At 47.4% G+C, this 18,094-nt stretch overlaps 1 protein-coding gene across 2 annotated transcripts in view; it reads left to right on the top strand.

Annotated features, from left to right (window-relative positions):
- Positions 1-18,094, top strand: part of SH2D3C (SH2 domain containing 3C) — a 124,544-nt gene that overhangs the window by 64,250 nt on the left and 42,200 nt on the right. The window contains exon 1 of one of the 2 annotated variants that reach the window (XM_082263932.1): positions 13,019-13,249. The exons of the other annotated variant lie outside the window; for it this stretch is intronic. Coding sequence (XP_082120058.1) covers positions 13,169-13,249 — 81 coding nt within the window. The 5' untranslated portion in view covers positions 13,019-13,168. Of the gene's footprint in view, positions 1-13,018; positions 13,250-18,094 lie in introns of those variants that run through there. 2 annotated transcript variants of the gene reach the window in all.

Below are 18,094 nucleotides of genomic sequence, written 5' to 3'. Positions count from 1 at the left end.
GACTTGTTGGGTATCTATTTACTCTGTGCAACCTCATCTTTTATATTTTACCAACAAACGACTAATATATTCTGTGCACTAAAATAACTTTAGAGTATTTTTACTGAAAATATGGGTTCGATAAACAGCTGCCCTAATATCGTGTGAATATAAAAACTTTAAACTACCAACATATTATGCTCCAGCCTTGTGGATAAAAATCAATGCTTATAAAAAATAAAATCAGAAAAATCTGATTTTTTTATTTAGATCGTTTTTTTTTTTTTTTATCAGATTTTTTTAGATGTTTATCAAATTTATTTTAATAAAATGCTTTTGGAGTAAAAAATCTATCTAAAGATAGTTTTCTATTTAAGAAACATTAAAAATTTAGTTTATTCAGCAAGATTGTAAGCTCTAATGAGCAGGGCCCTCTGATTCCTACTGTATTAAAGTGTATTGTATTTGTCTACCCTCAAGTTGTAAAGCGCTGCGTAAACTGTCAGCGCTATATAAATCCTGTATAATAATAATAATAATAATGAAATGGAGCTTAGTTATGTAGCATGAGGCTGTATATTCTGCAATATTTACATTTTTGGTAAACTCATTCAATGAATTCAAGCTGAGATAACATGCATTGCACTGATACATTCACACAATTTACCAGTAACCATGAGATAAAACAGAGTTCAGGAATATTCCTTTATCCCATTGTTTTGTAAATCTATGTACACTACAAACTGTATGATTGATCTGGTTCTGATATCGCTGTTTTACTAACCTGACAGCTTATTATTCTAAATAGGAAACCTTCATTTTGTTTGCAAATATTAAAGATTCCAACTACCAGCAACAATGAGTCCTTACATTTAAAGAGCACCTGTCATTTCAGATCCATCATGGCAGCGCCTGTTAGCGGGCATCCACTCACCTGCTGCCGCTACATCCCATATCAACCTATTAAAGTGAATGGAACTGTCGGTGAGTCAAATGCAGATCAAAGGAGGAGCCGATGCAGGACAGAGATGACAGCTGCTCTTTAAAAATTATGATTAAAATCGAGTTGATTTAAATCAAGCCATTTTACTAGTAATTTAAATGATGATTTAAATTGACTTAATTTAAATCAAATCAACCCTGTGCTCCAGGCTTTCACCTGCTTTCAGAAGAATAGATAATGTGTGTGTGTGGGGGGGGGTCAACTAATCAAATGTACTTTAACATTTGTGCAAAACCGCTTCTGGCAGCAGAAAATTTCCCCCCTTAATGACCAGGCCATTTTTTGCGGCTCCGCACTGCGTTATTTTACCAGACGGTCGTGCGACGCTGTACACAAATAAAATTGATGTCCTTTTTTTCCCACAAATAAAGCTTTCTTTTGGTGGTATTTGATCACCTGTGCAATTTTTATTTTTTTGCTCTATAAACAAATAAAACAGCGACAATTCTGAAAAAAAATATATATATATTTTTCACTTTCTGCTATAAAACATTCCGAATAAAAAATAAAAATCAAATTTTTCATCATTTAAAGGCCAATTTGTTTTCTGCTACATATTTTTGGTAAAAAAAAAAATCCCAATAAGCGTATTTTAATTGGTTTACGCAAAAGTTATCGCGTCTACAAACTAGGGGAAAGATTTATGTCATTTTTTTTTACTAGTAATGACGGCGATCAGCGATTTTTAGCGGGACTGCGACATTGCGGCAGACAGATCGGACCCCTAAATTAAAGGACCAGTGACATTACTACAGTAATCAGTGGTAACATTATGCACTGTTACTGTAATATTGACACTGGCAGGGAAGGGGAACGATCAAAGGGTTAAGTGTGAGCCTCGGGGGTGTTTTCTAACTGTGTGGGGGTTGGACTTGTAATATCAAGCAGACTGTCTCTCTCTTCACGGGATGCGATCACGGGTGCCCGGCAGCAATCACAGCCGCCGACCCCGCGCCTCAGTTTACCCACTGGCGAGTGGGTGCAGGTGCGAGCCTCCGGCGGTGCGGAAGCGCCCATAGGATCGCTACTGAAAACCGCCATACAGGAACCTGCTGCTGTATAACTGCAGCAGCTGGTCGGCAAGTGGATAAAGAAGATCTCCAGGCCCCTGTCAAAAAAATAAAAGTCAGCAGCTACAAAAAGTGTAGCTGGTGACTTTTAAAAGAACAGGCACTCACCCATCCCACAGTCCAGGTGAACTCACCCCAGTTATCTTCATACTCCATCCTCCCTCAGCAGCGCCAGCAGCTTCTCTATGGGCACCCGGCTGTGACAGCTTGCGGCTTCACAGCTGGGTGCGCACTGACTGCGCATACGTGAGTCGCGCTGCGCATCCTGACTAATGGAACCAGTCTTCCGGGACCTGTCAGTGTCCCAGAAGACTGCAGGGGGGAGGGAGGAGATCACATGGCGCTCGGAACTGAAGTAAGAGCAGGTACCTGTCAAAGTCGTGGACAACAATGGAAAGGTAGCCGCTCAGGTGTGAGTGATAAGACCATCAAGGGTCAGGTGCACGTCCAGTCCGCGGTCTGAGCAAGTTCAAATACAAGAGAAATGTTGACCGCACTCCGACATGAAGGCAAACAATGGACTTTATTGAATAAAATACACTCCTAATATGGCAACCATCATGGACATACAGAAGAACAAGAGAAAGAGTTGACGCGTTTCACGAATTAGATATACAGTGATGGTGAACCTTGGCTTCCCAGATGTTTTGGAACTACATTTCCCATGACTCTCATGCACTCTGCAGTGTAGTTGAGCACCATGGGAAATGTATTTTCAAAACATCTGGGGTGCCAAGGTTCCCCATAACTGGTCTAATATATGTAATTTGTGAAACGCATCAACAGTTTCTCTTGTTCGTCTGGATATCCATGATGGTTGCCATATTTGGAGCGTATTTTATTCAATAAAGTCCATTGTTTGCCTTTATGTCGGAGTGCGGTCAAATTTTCTCTTGTATTTGAACTTGATTAGACCTGTCAAAATCGGGTACCTGCTACCCCGCTCCTTAAAAGTGCCCATTGTGCAAGAGGAGCCGGGGACGAGTTCTTAACCTCTTGCCGACCACCCACCTTAGTATTACTGCGGCAGGGCGGCTCGGCTGCGCAAAATCACATAGTACTACGTGACTTCGTGCACGAGGTCTTGGCGGTGCGCACGCGCCGCCGGAGCCGCGCACGCACCGCCGGAGCCGCGCTCCCACTGTGTTTAGACACAGTGGGAGGCGGGCCACTGGACGAGTAGCAGTGATTGCAGCCGGCCTCCCGCAATCGTCAGCGAAACTGACAGAAGACCCGCCTGCTTATGTAAACAAAGCAGACGGATCTTCTGTCAGACAGGCATGAAGAGATCAAGAGTTTCAGCTAAGCTACAACCCCGATCTCTCTGTGCCTGTCACAGAGCCCTTCCCCCCACACAGTCCGCTGTTCTTTCAGTAATGAACACAGGGATCCTGTGTTCCTCTTATTTAGGAACACAGGTCTCTGTGTTCATTCAGCAAACCCATCCCCCGCACAGTTAGAAAGCACCCCCTAGGGACACATTTAACCCTTTGATCACCCCCAGTATTAACCCCTTCCCTGCCAGTGTCATTATTACAGTAACAGTGCATATTTTTAGCACTGATTACAGTAGTAATGTCACTGGTGCTCCCAAAAGTGTCAAAAATGTCAGTCAGGGGTCCGATCTGTCCACTGCAATGTTGCAGTCCCGCTAAAAATCGCAGATTGTCGCCATTACTAGTAAAAAAAAAAAGAAAACAATAAAAATGACATAAATCTTTCCCGTAGTTAGTAGACACGATAACATTTGCGCAAACCAATCAAAATACGCTTATTGCGATTTATTTTTACCAAAAATATGTAGCAGAATACAAACTGGCCTAAACTAATAAAAAAAATAGATTTTTTAATTTTTTTTATTGGGAATGTTTTATAGCATAAAGTAAAAAATATGTTTTTTTTTTTTTTTTTCAAAATTGTTGCTATTTTTTTGTTTTTAGCGGAAAATCTAAAAATCGCAGAGGTGATCAAATACCACCAAAAGAAAGCTCTATTTGTGAGGAAAAAAGGACACCAATTGTATTTGGGTACAGCGTTGCACGACTGTGCAATTTTTCGTTAAATAACGCAGTGCCGAATCGCAAAAAAAATGGCCGGTCATTAAGGGGGTAAATTCTTCCGGAGCTGAAGTGGTTAAAGCGGGAACTTTTGGCTAGAGTTCCGCATTAAATACCAAATGCAGACAGAACTGCTGTTTTTTCGGGTCTTCCCAGTTAGCTTCTTATATCTTCTGGAGGCTCTTGGCAAGATTAGCGCAGTATCTTTTGTTTCACCGCTGCCCATATGTAAATCCATCAGTGATTCACAGTATGATATCTGAACATAATATGGTGCATATACAGACTCTAGCTAAAAAAATAAAAAGGAATAGAATGAATTTAGTAGCTGCAGTATAATCCGGTTATTTCAAGTGATCTGTAGATAGAAAACTCTTTCAGGGTAAAACATGCTGCTTTCAAAAGCCGCATTCTGGCCGCATGTCTGTCTGCAGCTTCAAACAAGGAAGCTTCTGTCTAACAAATGAGTGCCAGGAGGGACACGCTTGTCCATGGCTTCATGCTTGCCAGATCATCTGTCCTCCAAATCTGCTAGGCATGGTGGTAAGCTACAGTCCAATGTCCTAGAGCCTACCGGGGTGGAGGGCTTTTTATGATTGCAAAGGATCACCCAATTATAATAACAAAGAGAATGATTTTATTGTAGAAAGATTGTTTCCATGTGGGGGCCTTCAGCTACCATAGATCTCATACACATGGGCAGTTTGGCCTATCGGTGTCAATTCCTGATGTTTTCAGCTCCCTGGGAGGCACAGGTGCCCAAAAATTCCTGCATTTATGTAAATGTCTAGGGATGCACCGAACCGACTTTTTTGGTCCCGATGCCAATCTTTTGCTTTGTGAAATCGCCGATCCCGAGTCCAATCCGGAAGTACTGTTTTGTGAGCTTATAACAAAATAATACTTCCAGATCGGTATCGTTTTTTTTTTTTCTTTGACAGCTGTTCTCTGCTCCCTCACAGCTATGTAAAGAGCAAAACCGGATCAGCCCGTGGATCTGTTCATTTTACCGATCCCCCGATCCAGCTATTATGGCAATATCAGCGCCGATATCCGATCCTAATATCGGATCGGTGCATCCCTATAAACGTCTTCACTTCTTGACCGGAAGGTTTTACTCCCCCTTAGTGCCGTTTCACACATATGCAATGTGGGAACCCGGCGAATCCACTCCGGGGTTCCCGCATCGCACTCGACTCGCTGGGGGTGTCAATACAAAGTTAATGACACCCCCCAGGTCAGTTTGCATATCGCAGTGCGAACTGTCGGTTCGGACATGAATCAGAATACATATGTGTGAACACCCGTGCGATCTGATTCTGGTGCAGACCCTAAAAAAAAGTCCTGTGCGAGTTTTGGTCTGAATGCGATGCAAATTCAGCCTTACAATCTGTATGGCTGACTTTGCAATGCTCAGACATTGCGTGTGATTTGCATAGCAGTGCGCTGAGAATCACGTGCGATGTCTGTCATCGCTGAAGTGTGAACTAGCACTTAATGACCAGGCTATTTTTTGCGATTCGGCACTGCGTTACTTTAAAGGCCCGTACACACTTGACGAAAATCGGACGAAATATCCTCCGATTTTTCTCTCTCATGCTCAGCGGTCATAACCGTTTTTAGTTGAGAGTGCATAAATGTTCACGAAATTTCTCGTCCAATTTTTTTCTTTTTTGGGACATTTGTTTCTAGACGTCCGGGTCGTCAGCAACTTCAGATCATACGCGGCCTTTCGTATCCGACGTACTGCCTACACATTAAACGACAATTGGTCGTCTTGGGACGGACGATAAAAATTTTGGTGTTTGTCCCTCCGTTTTTTTTTTTTTGTTGAAAATGTCGGCATCGGCTGCGAACGATTTTACCTCTGACAGGAATTTTCAGCAGATTTTCTACTAGTGTGTACCCAACTTAACTGACAATTGTGCGGTCGTGCGACGCTGTACCAAAATAAAATTGATGTCCTTTTTTCCCCACAAATAGAGCTTTCTTTTGGTCGTATTTGATCACCTGTGCAATTCTTTTTTTTTGGCGCTAAAACAAAAAAAATTTATATTTTTTACTTTCTGCTATATAACATTCCCAGTAAAAAAAATAATTAAAAATCTAATTTTTTCATAATTTTAGGCCAATTTGTATCCTGCTACATATTTTTGGTAAAAGTGGTTGTAAACCTGCTCTTGTAACTTGTACCTATAGGTAAGCCTTTAATAAGGCTTACCTATAGGGACTGTAAATATCTCCCAAACTTGCACCGTTTAGGAGATATTTACATTTCATGCAGCCGATGACATCATCGGCGCATGCGCTCTGAAGGAACGTCCACCTGTGCCGTTCCTTCTGAGCCCTGTGTCGTGAACGGCTCCCGCGCGCATGCCAGAGGACGTGAACCAGGAAGCAGGACGGCCGAAAATGCCCGTGTGAGCGGGCAGCACTGTGGGGGCTTCGTTCTAAGGTAAGTATTTCATAATGAGCTAGTATGCGATGTATACTAGCTCATTATGCCTTTGTCTTGCAGGGTTTTTTTTTTTTTTCATTTTTTTTTTTTTGGTTTACAACCTCTTTAAAAAATCCCAATAAGTGTATATTGATTGGTTTGCGCAAAAGTTATCGTGTCTACAAACTAGGGGAAAGATTTATGTAATTTTTATTTTTTTAGTAATGGCGATCATCAATTCTTAGCGAGACTGTGACATTGTGGCGGATAGATTGGACACCGAACTGACACTTTTGGGGGGACCAGTGACATTACTACAGTAATCAGTGCTAAAAATATTCACTGTTACTGTACTAATGACACTGGCAGGGTAGGGGGTTAACACCAGGGATGATCAAAGGGTTAAATGTGTCCCTAGGGGGTGCTTTCTAACTGTGTGGGGGATGGGTTTGCTGAATGAACACAGAGACCTGTGTTCCTAAATAAGAGGAACACAGGATCCCTGTGTTCATTACTGACAGAACAGCGGACTGCCGTGTTTACAACGGCAGACCGCCATTCTGTCTCTACGGGGATCGATCGCGGTTGCCCTGCAGACATTGTGGCCACCAGACCGGCTGATTGGCTCCCCTTGTAGCCAATCGGTGCGTGCCCCCACTAGCGGTCCCGCGAAACGAAGTACACCTACGTAGTTTCGCGGGACAGAGCCGACCTGCCGCCGTAAAAATATGGCGGCTGGTCGGCATGTGGTTAATGTATTACCCTCTAGTGTGTGCTACTAGTGTTGAGAGTAGGAAAAAGCATATTCTGGCCAGGAATAACCTAAGTCATTAAATTCAGTCAGGGTTACTAAAGGCCAGGACTGGATGACTCATCCTGGCAGCTCTGTGGTGTCTCCACTTGGTGTCTAGAAGGTTGGAGAAGCTTCTAGAACTAGAGGGTGGGGGTTAGGAGGAGCTGTCATATTTATGGGGCCTCAGCCAACCCCTAGAGGTGGGCTGGCATGGGGATGGGACAACCCCATAAAAAGATATGGGCCATTCCAGCAGGGGAGTCGGGTGGAAGATGGAGAAATGGTGCTGTGAAGGGACCCCTTACCGAGCCGGGGGGGGGGGGGGATTGCCAGGTGCTGAGGAAAGCTGGCCTGGGGGGGATCCTAACACAGCAGGCAGAGGAAGGATTCATGCCGGAGAGCCAACGGGAAGGAGCAAGGAGTGACAGTGAGTAGATCAGCACGATGCAGGGACAAGATAATCGGAGAGACTCTCTTGAAGACAGTGTAGTGCCAAGTCTTCATCTAGTCCATGTGTGTGTGTGACAGTCAGGCAGGACTGGACTAAAAAGTCAGTCAGGAGGACTGTGAGGAAGATCAGGTGGGCTAGCAATTTCTGCAAGCAAATGGAGCTGGGATCATTGGCCACAGGGAAGCAGAAGGAGGAATGTCATGCTGTTCACTCACACTGCACTACTTTGTCAAGGGACAGAGAGTTCCTGCCTATAATGGGCTTTTGCATCCCTACTAGTTCCCACAGGAGGGCGCAGCAGAGGCTGTGCATTGAAAACCAAGTTTGTGTAGGAGGAAGGAAGAAGAGGATGTCTTGTAAATAGGGAGGAAGGGTCCCTTTTTCATGGTTCTGGATAGTTTTCAAGTGGGGCATCCCATAATTCCCTACACCATCCAAGTTATCAACCCCTAATGAAACATTAAAACAAGCCAAAGACTGTTTTCTGCATTAGAATGTGAAGGAAATGCTATGTGACTGGCTGTGCAGCAGTGGGGACCTGGGACACTAGCGACTCCTACGGGGGTAGTGCTATATTAATTAAAATAACAAATATCTTATACTTAAGTGCTCTGTGCAAAAGTTTTGCACGGAATAGCCTCAATCCTCCTTATCTGGGGTCCCCCACCGGCGCTGTCTGCTCCTCCTTTTCTCTGAGTGCCCTCATAGCAAGTCGCTTGCAATGGGGGTACTCATGCAGGCTCGCTCCCGAGCCATGCTGTGCGTGCATCTATAGCTCTAAGCCACACCCTCCGCTCCCCCCTCATAGAGCGGGGCTGCCAGCAAGGACAGCAACCCCTGCCAGTCGATCAGGTGGTAGAAAACTCAGCACTTGGGGAGAAGCTGACCGTGGCTGGCGAGGTGTGTAACTGCTGCATTGCTGGAGGTTTGAGGTATCTTTGGGGGATTTATTACCACTTTAACCACTTTAAGACCAGAAGGATTTGCCCCCTTCCTGACCAGGCCCTAATGTTCTTCAGCAAGGAATATACATTCCACAATAACCACTTCAAGGTTTTACCCCCTTAATGACCAGGCCTTATTTTGCGATTCGGCACTGTGTTACTTTAACGGACAATTGTGCGGTCGTGCGCTGTACCCAAATAAAATTGATGTCCTTTTTTTTCCCACAAATAGAGCTTTCCTTTGGTGGTATTTGATCACCTCTGCGATTTTAATTTTTTGCGCTATAAACAAAATAAGAGCGACAATTCTGAAAAAAATAAAACAATATTTTTCACATTCTGCTATATGACATTCCCAAAAAAAAAAAAAAAAATCTAAATTTTTTAACATTTTAAGTCAATTTGTTTTCTGATACATATTTTTGGCAAAAATAAAAATTGCAATAAGCATATTTTGATTGGTTTGCGCAAAAGTTATTGCGTCAACTAACTATGGGAAAGATTTATGTCATTTTTATTGTTTTTTTTTTTTTTTTACTAGTAATGGCGGCAATCTGCAATTGTTTGCGGGACTGCGACATTGCAGCGGACAGATCGGACCCCTAACTGACATTTTTGACACTTTTGGGGGGACCAGCGACATTACTACAGTAATCAGTACTAAAAAATATGCACTGTTATTGTAATAATGACACTGGCAGGGAAGGGGTTAACAAGGTTGGTGATCAAAGGGGTTAATGTGAGCCTAAATATGCCTACTAACTGTGTGGGGGATGGGCTCTGTGACAGGCACAGAGAGATCAGGGTTTCAGCTTAGCTGAAACTCCTGATCTCTTCATGCCTGTCTAACAGAAGATCCGCCTGCTTTGTTTACATAAGCAGGCAAATCTTCTGTCAGTTTCTCTGACTATTGCGGTAGGCCGGCGGGAATCGCCGCCACTCCTCCCGTGGCCCGCCTCCCACTGTGTCTAAATGTCATTTTTATTGTTTTTTTTTTTTACTAGTAATGGCGGCAATCTGCGATTTTTTGCGGGACTGCGACATTGCGGCGGACGGATCGCACCCCTAACTGACATTTTTGACACTTTTAGGGGGACCAGTGACATTACTACAGTAATCAGTGCTAAAAAATATGCACTGTTACTGTAATAATGACACTGGCAGGGAAGGGGTTAACAGTGTGTGTGATCAAGGGGTTAAATGTGTACCTAGGGGCGTGGCTTGTGGAATGACCATAGAGACATATGATCCTGTTTACAACAGCTGACCGTTCTTCTCTCTCAGCGGGGAACGATCGCGGGTGTCAGGCAGCAATCGGACCCGCCTGCCTGCTGCATCGGCTTTCCCGCTGACAAACGGGAGCGGGAGCGTGCCGCCGGAGGTGTGCGCTCGCCCCCTAGCTGCAGGCACGCCACCGACGTAGCCCTACGTCGGTTTGCCTGGGAGAGCCCCATCGTGCCGCAGTAAATCTGCGGTAAGCTGTCCACAACCGGTCTACCTCCAACCCTACCTCCATGTGAACTGTGGAAAGTGGGGTCTGAATGGAATATTACCTTTCAATCCAAATTGCCATGTGTTGGAGGTAGACCGCCGGGATCAGGGGCAGCTCACCATGGGTTGGAGGTAGGGTTGGAGGTAGACCGCCGGGATCAGGGGCAGCTCACCATGGGTTGGAGGTAGGGTTGGAGGTAGACCGCCGGGATCAGGGGCAGCTCACCATGGGTTGGAGGTAGGGTTGGAGGTAGACCGCCGGCATAAGGGGCAGCTCACCATGGGTTGGAGGTAGGGTTGGAGGTAGACCGCCGGGATCAGGGGCAGCTCACCATGGGTTGGTGGTAGTGTAGGAGGTAGACCGCCGGGATCAGGGGCAGCTCACCATGGGTTGGAGGTAGACCGCCGGGATCAGGGGCAGCTCACCATGGGTTGGAGGTAGGGTTGGAGGTAGACCGTCGGCATAAGGGGCAGCTCACCATGGGTTGGAGGTAGGGTTGGAGGTAGACCGCCGGGATCAGGGGCAGCTCACCATGGGTTGGTGGTAGGGTAGGAGGTAGACCGCCGGGATCAGGGGCAGCTCACCATGGGTTGGAGGTAGGGTTGGAGTTAGACCGCCGGGATAAGGGGCAGCTCACCATGGGTTGGAGGTAGGGTTGGAGGTAGACCGCCGGGATCAGGGGCAGCTCACCATGGGTTGGTGGTAGGGTAGGAGGTAGACCGCCGGGATCAGGGGCAGCTCACCATGGGTTGGAGGTAGGGTAGGAGGTAGACCGCCGGGATCAGGGGCAGCTCACCATGGGTTGGAGGTAGGGTTGGAGGTAGACCGCCGGCATAAGGGGCAGCTCACCATGGGTTGGAGGTAGGGTTGGAGGTAGACCGCCGGGATCAGGGGCAGCTCACCATGGGTTGGTGGTAGTGTAGGAGGTAGACCGCCGGGATCAGGGGCAGCTCACCATGGGTTGGAGGTAGACCGCCGGGATCAGGGGCAGCTCACCATGGGTTGGAGGTAGGGTTGGAGGTAGACCGTCGGCATAAGGGGCAGCTCACCATGGGTTGGAGGTAGGGTTGGAGGTAGACCGCCGGGATCAGGGGCAGCTCACCATGGGTTGGTGGTAGGGTAGGAGGTAGACCGCCGGGATCAGGGGCAGCTCACCATGGGTTGGAGGTAGGGTTGGAGTTAGACCGCCGGGATAAGGGGCAGCTCACCATGGGTTGGAGGTAGGGTTGGAGGTAGACCGCCGGGATCAGGGGCAGCTCACCATGGGTTGGTGGTAGGGTAGGAGGTAGACCGCCGGGATCAGGGGCAGCTCACCATGGGTTGGAGGTAGGGTAGGAGGTAGACCGCCGGGATCAGGGGCAGCTCACCATGGGTTGGTGGTAGGGTAGGAGGTAGACCGCCGGGATCAGGGGCAGCTCACCATGGGTTGGAGGTAGGGTAGGAGGTAGACCGCCGGGATCAGGGGCAGCTCACCATGGGTTGGTGGTAGGGTAGGAGGTAGACCGCCGGGATCAGGGGCAGCTCACCATGGGTTGGAGGTAGGGTTGGAGGTAGACTGCCAGGATCAGGGGCAGCTCACCATGGGTTGGAGGTAGGGTTGGAGGTAGACCGCCGGGATCAGGGGCAGCTCACCATGGGTTGGTGGTAGGGTAGGAGGTAGACCGCCGGGATCAGGGGCAGCTCACCATGGGTTGGTGGTAGTGTAGGAGGTAGACCGCCGGGATCAGGGGCAGCTCACCATGGGTTGGAGGTAGGGTTGGAGGTAGACCGCCGGCATAAGGGGCAGCTCACCATGGGTTGGAGGTAGGGTTGGAGGTAGACCGCCGGGATCAGGGGCAGCTCACCATGGGTTGGTGGTAGGGTAGGAGGTAGACCGCTGGGATCAGGGGCAGCTCACCATGGGTTGGAGGTAGGGTTGGAGTTAGACCGCTGGGATAAGGGGCAGCTCACCATGGGTTGGAGGTAGGGTTGGAGGTAGACCGCCGGGATCAGGGGCAGCTCACCATGGGTTGGAGGTAGGGTAGGAGGTAGACAGCCGGGATCAGGGGCAGCTCACCATGGGTTGGTGGTAGGGTAGGAGGTAGACCGCCGGGATCAGGGGCAGCTCACCATGGGGTGGGGTCTTAATGCAATATTACCTTTCAATCCAAATTGCAATTGGGGGGGGGGGGGGGAGCAAATGACCGAAAGTTCCACTTTTGGGTGTAGACCTTCCTAGTTCAGCCTAGTGGTCGTTTCCAAAGTTTCTAATGGTAGTCGGTTAAAGGAGCGCCCAAAAACAGCAATAAGAATCCCACTTAGATCAAAGGATCGTCGTTTTATTGGTAGCAGAACATGGTAAAGCCGGCTTTCTGCACCTAGAAGTGACAGTTCAATATTTTCTGGTGTGCGTGTTTTACAAACGTATCATTCGTCATGCAAAATCACTCATGTTAATGCATTGATCGCTCGCACAAAACTACGAGGGAAAAAAAATTGCATGTGAAATCGGAAGAGCGCGGATTTATGTCTATAGCCAGCATTAGGTCACCTGGGCGGTTTCCCGAGGTGCTCCTGATGACCTCGGATTCTTACCCTGCCCCCCACCCAGCAGAATCTCATTCATTCACAGACTAAGCAGCCCTCCTTCCCTTCCAAAAGCAAGGAAAAAGGGGAGGTGTGATCCCATAGAGGCAGAATGGGAATTGGGAGATAAGAGCGGCGGTAGGAGGAGGGGGGGGGGAGGTGAATTTCTATGAGAACCAGACTCCTCCCATGATGCTCTACTGACAAGAGATGAGGTAATGCTTGAACCATCAGCCTGCAATCCAGCAGCAGCATCAGCACCAGTAGGGAGCATCAGCTGTACAGGCTGCTACACACAGCCACCAGACCGGGGGGACGGGGAAAGGCTGAAGGATCCCGGCTTCTCTGTGTATTTGGATGGAGGATCTGCTTTTACAATGACTGACAGGTGCAGTTTATGGAGCGCCCTATCAGCGGCTGCATGCTGCTTCTACCGGGGCTCTTTCATGCAGGTGCAGGTAAGGAGCTCTGCGCAGACAGACAAGCTTCATATCCGCTATTAAAATCCTATGAGCTTCTTTAATAGGGCAATCAAGCAATCTGTAAAGTGCAATGACCCTTATCGGCCAATCAGAATTCATTTTTTTAAGGCTAGAGTAATCAGGAAGCTGGTTACTATGAGTTACAGCACTTTGCATGACAATGGTTTTTCATGCTTTATGAATACGTCTAAATGACATCAAGTCATGGGCGACTTTATTTTAACAAGCAAGTTTGGCAATAGAATTTCAAACAATTATTTTTTTTCTGGCGTTTAAAGTGTTTTTTATGTGTCTATAATAGGAAAGGTTGGTGGCTCCATTAACTAATTGGTACCAGTGGCGTTTGTTGCGAACATGCATGTTAGACATGAATTTGGGCAAGAAGCCATGTGCAAAGTGCAGTCCAACCAATCGGATGTAATCTTTTATTTTTCTGAATGTTCTGAACAGACAGTGGTGACATCTGATTGGTTGCAAAGGCTCGCTGTGCTTTGCATGGAAGCATGGCTCTTTTGCGGCTTGCAGGGAAAGATTTGGAATAAGACTGATGACAACTGAGTTATATGACATCACCCAGACAGATCCATTAGACTTGAGCATTGTGGATCCATGCTATAATATCACTTGTGTTATAGAGAACTTTCTGGGTTGGAGGTTGACCGCTGGGATCAGGGGCAGCTCTCCATGGGTTGGAGGTAGGGTTGGAGGTAGACCGCCGGGATCAGTTGCAGCTCACCATGGGTTGGAGGTAGACCGCCGGGATCAGGGGCAGCTCACCATGGGTTGGAGGTAGGGTTGGAGGTAGACCGCCGGGATCAGGGGCAGCTCACCATGGGTTGGAGGTAGGGTTGGAGGTAGACCGCCGGGATCAGGGGCAGCTCACCATGGGTTGGAGGTAGGGTTGGAGGTAGACCGCTGGGATCAGGGGCAGCTCTCCATGGGTTGGAGGTAGGGTTGGAGGTAGACCGCTGGGATCAAGGGCAGCTCACCATGGGTTGGAGGTAGACCGCCGGGATCAGGGGCAGCTCACCATGGGTTGGAGGTAGGGTTGGAGGTAGGGTTGGAGGTAGACCACCGGGATCAGGGGCAGCTCACCATGGGATGGATATAGGGTTGGAGGTAGACCGCCGGGATCAGGGGCAGCTCAACTTGGGTTGGAGGTAGGGTTGGAGGTAGACCGCCGGGATCAGGGGAAGCTCACCATGGGTTGGAGGTAGGGTTGGAGGAAGACCGCTGGGATCAGGGGCAACTCACTATGGGTTGGAGGTAGAGTTGTAGGTAGACCGCCGGGATCAGGGGCAGCTCACCATGGGTTGGAGGTAGGGTTGGAGGTAGACCTCCGGGATCAGGGGAAGCTCACCATGGGTTGGAGGTAGGGTTGGAGGTAGACCGCCGGGATCAGGGGCTACTCACCATGGGTTGGAGGTAGGGTTGGAGGTAGATTGCCATGATCAGGGGCAGCTCACCATGGGTTGGAGGTAGGGTTGGAGGTAGACCGCCGGGATCAGGGGCAGCTCACCATGGGTTGGAGGTAGGGTTGGAGGTAGACCGCCGGGATTAGGGGCAGCTCACGATGGGTTGGAGGTAGACCGCCAGGATCAGGGGCAGCTCACCATGGGTTGGAGGTAGGGTTGGCGGTAGACCGCCGGGATCAGGGGCAGCTCACCATGGGTTGGAGGTAGGGTAGGAGGTAGACCGCCGGGATCAGGGGCAGCTCACTATGACGTCACTCTGTACCCCTGGAAAGCTTGGGTTAAACACGTGTGTTTCGTCTTTTTACCTGACGGGATTTGCTTTTTTCTGGTCTAACTGTGGGGCGTTACTAGTAAAATGGACATTATTGGGTTATATAGACATTTCTATCAGGGGTGGTGGGTGTGCTCCCTTGCTCCCCAAATTGCATGGCAAATCCAGCGCTGTACCACAATTGTGCTTTTTTTTAATAGATTGTAAGCTCTGTGATTGAACTTGTTAGGCTCTAAAGCTGATAATGTATAGCAGTATATGCTGGAGCAGGAGTTGTCTGGAGGAACCGGTGAAATTTCCAGCAGAATTGGTCTTGTATGTCTAGGACAGCCTTTCTCAACCATTTCAACACAGAGGAACCCTTGAAATAAATTTCTGGTCTCTGGGAACCCCTGCTAAAAATGTAAAATCTACAACTCCTGATACATTAGTGTGACAGTCAGAATGATCCTTACTCTTATCATTGGGAAGAATTACCCCTTACAGATAGCTAAAAGGAACAATGGTGTCATTGGGGGAACTTATCTGAGAGGCAGAAATTGCCCATTGCTCAAGGAACCCCTAGCAACCTCAAGAGGAACCCTAAGGTTCCACAGAACCCAGGTTGAGAAACCCTGGTCTAGGAGTAAAGCTGCGATCCTGGAACAGCAAGGGTTACAGAGGACGAGAGACAGAGCGATATATGAATGACTGGGTGTAGCAGTGGTGACGGCACCATCCCTGCACTTCCACCAACAGCTTATTACCCCATTCTAGGAGCAATGACATCATTTCCAGCCAATGGGAAAGCAGACAGCATATGCAGCACCCACAGAAGGGGGGGGGGGGGGGGGAGAAGCTCAGAACCCCGAAATGAAAATGGCTAGGTACAGAATACTAAGGATAATATCACCCTCCACCATTATTTGTGCATTATGGAAGAATACCAGATATATGGACCCATAGGAGATCAGATAGGTACATTGTGCTGCATCAGTGGAGGAGATTAAAAAACACAGATGATGCTTCATTAGAGACACCTGCTTCCATCATACATCATTTTCTGGTCTAATGAGCCTTTTATTGCAAGGAAAGGGAACATATCAGGATGATAATAAAAAAATAAAACAGTAGGAATCATTGGTAGACATTATTGCAAAGATAAATGGAGGTATTGCCTCTACTAGCCGGTCAGATTTTACCTGCCGTATTTCTATGGCAGGTAAGAGGATGGCAGCAAGCAGGTAATCTCCTGACATGAGATACACCACTATATTCTATTTGCTGCAATTTTTATAAATGGGACCTGGTGTGTGTGCAGCTGTGCGTCCTCAGTCACAGTGACAGCCGTCCTCCGGGGAGAAATCAGACACCGCGTTCCCCCCCCCAGGACACAGGCGGAGGTGCAAAATGAAATGGTACAGAAAAATATCAGCCGCTTACAAAGAGCATGACCCTGAGGGGATCCGTATTATTCAGCATCCAACTGGATATTTTTGGAGGAATTTGAATCTAGAGGATCGTAGGCGCGGCGGACAAAACGCAGCACGCTGGCTGCTAGGAAACTGCAAGTCCCAGCAGGCTCTGTGCTACGTGCCCCAAAAGGCATGCTGCTTTAATACACAGCACAACAAATGTTATGGAAAGGGGAATGACAACCAATCAAATTTCAATCACATTAGTGGTATGGGGGTTCTGATGGGTTGTTAGGAGTCACTGAGCATTGCTCGTTAAGTTGTGAAATGTGCCCGATTGTGGGGCTCAATTAGAAAAACTGGGACAAAGTAGAGCGACCAGTCACGTGTAAGGAAACTGGCAATCTGGGAAACTGTTTCGCTCCTGTTTTTGAGAAAATTATGTAGTAGAGAGTCCTATGTATCATGTCATAATGATGTAATAGAGTCATATGTACTATGTCATAATGGTGTAGAAAAGAGTCATATGTACTATGTTATAATGGTGTAGTAGAGACTCATATGTACTATGTTATAATGGTGTAGTAGAGACTCATATGTACTATGTTATAATGATGTAGTAGAGAGTCCTATGGTAGAACGCCTGCACAACATCTGATTATAACGCATCCCTGTAGTCAAGTGTACAGACATAGAGCATGGTTGGCTCAGTGGTTGGCACTTCTGCCAAAATGGGGGTCTCAGTTCCAATCCCAACCATTTTCGCTACCTGCATGGAGTTTGCATGTTCTCCCTGTGCTGTGTGGTTTTCCTCTAGATCAGGGGTCTCCAAACTTTCTAAGTAAAGAGCCGGCTCATTGTCTTTTAGATTTTAGGGGGGCCGGAGTATGGTCAGTGCAAGTAGAAAATGTCCTGGCATCAGTAGGTGTAAAAAAAAAGGGTAAAATTGTGCGCCATTATTGGTATCATTGGGAGAAATTTTGCCCCATTGTTGATGTCAGTGGAAGGAATAATGCCCATTGTTGAATACCAGGAGTGGGAGGAAGTATGCCCCACAATTGGTGTCAGTCGAAGGAATGGTGTCTCATAGTTGGTGTCAGTAGGAGTAATAGTGCCTGGCATCAGTGGGTGTAAAAAAAAAGGGTAAAATTGTGCGCCATTATTGGCATCAATGGGAAGAATGGTGCCCCATCATTGGTGTCATTGGGAGAAATTATGCCCCATTGTTGATGTCAGTGGAAGGAATAATGCCAATCGTTGAATACCAGGAGTGGGAGGAAGTATGTCCCACAATTGGTGGTGTCAGTCGAAGGAATGGTGCCTCATAGTTGGTGTCAGTAGGAGTAATAATGCCTGGTATCAGTGGGAGGAATGAAGCCCCAAGGGCCAGATAAGGGGAACAGTTTGGAGACCACTGCTCTAGGTCATCTGGTTTCCCCCCACACTCCAGAGACATGCTGGTAGGTTAATTAGCTCCTGTCTAAATTGGGCCTAGTATGTGAGATTGGGACCTTAGATTGTAAGCTCCTTGAGAGTACTGATGTCAATGCACAGTATGTAAAGTGCTGTGTATCTGCAATAAATAAGATAATAAGTAAAGCAGCAGTCCTCTGTACAAGAGGATCCTCCATATTGACCTCTCCGCCGAATGGTACATTGAGACTTGGCTCCCTTGAAGAGC

The sequence above is a fragment of the Pelophylax lessonae genome, assembly GCF_965119305.1.
Source record: "Pelophylax lessonae genome assembly, chromosome: 7".
Lineage (NCBI taxonomy): Eukaryota > Metazoa > Chordata > Amphibia > Anura > Ranidae > Pelophylax > Pelophylax lessonae.
Note: the sequence above shows the minus strand (reverse complement) of the source record. Positions and strands in the feature narration are given on the sequence as shown.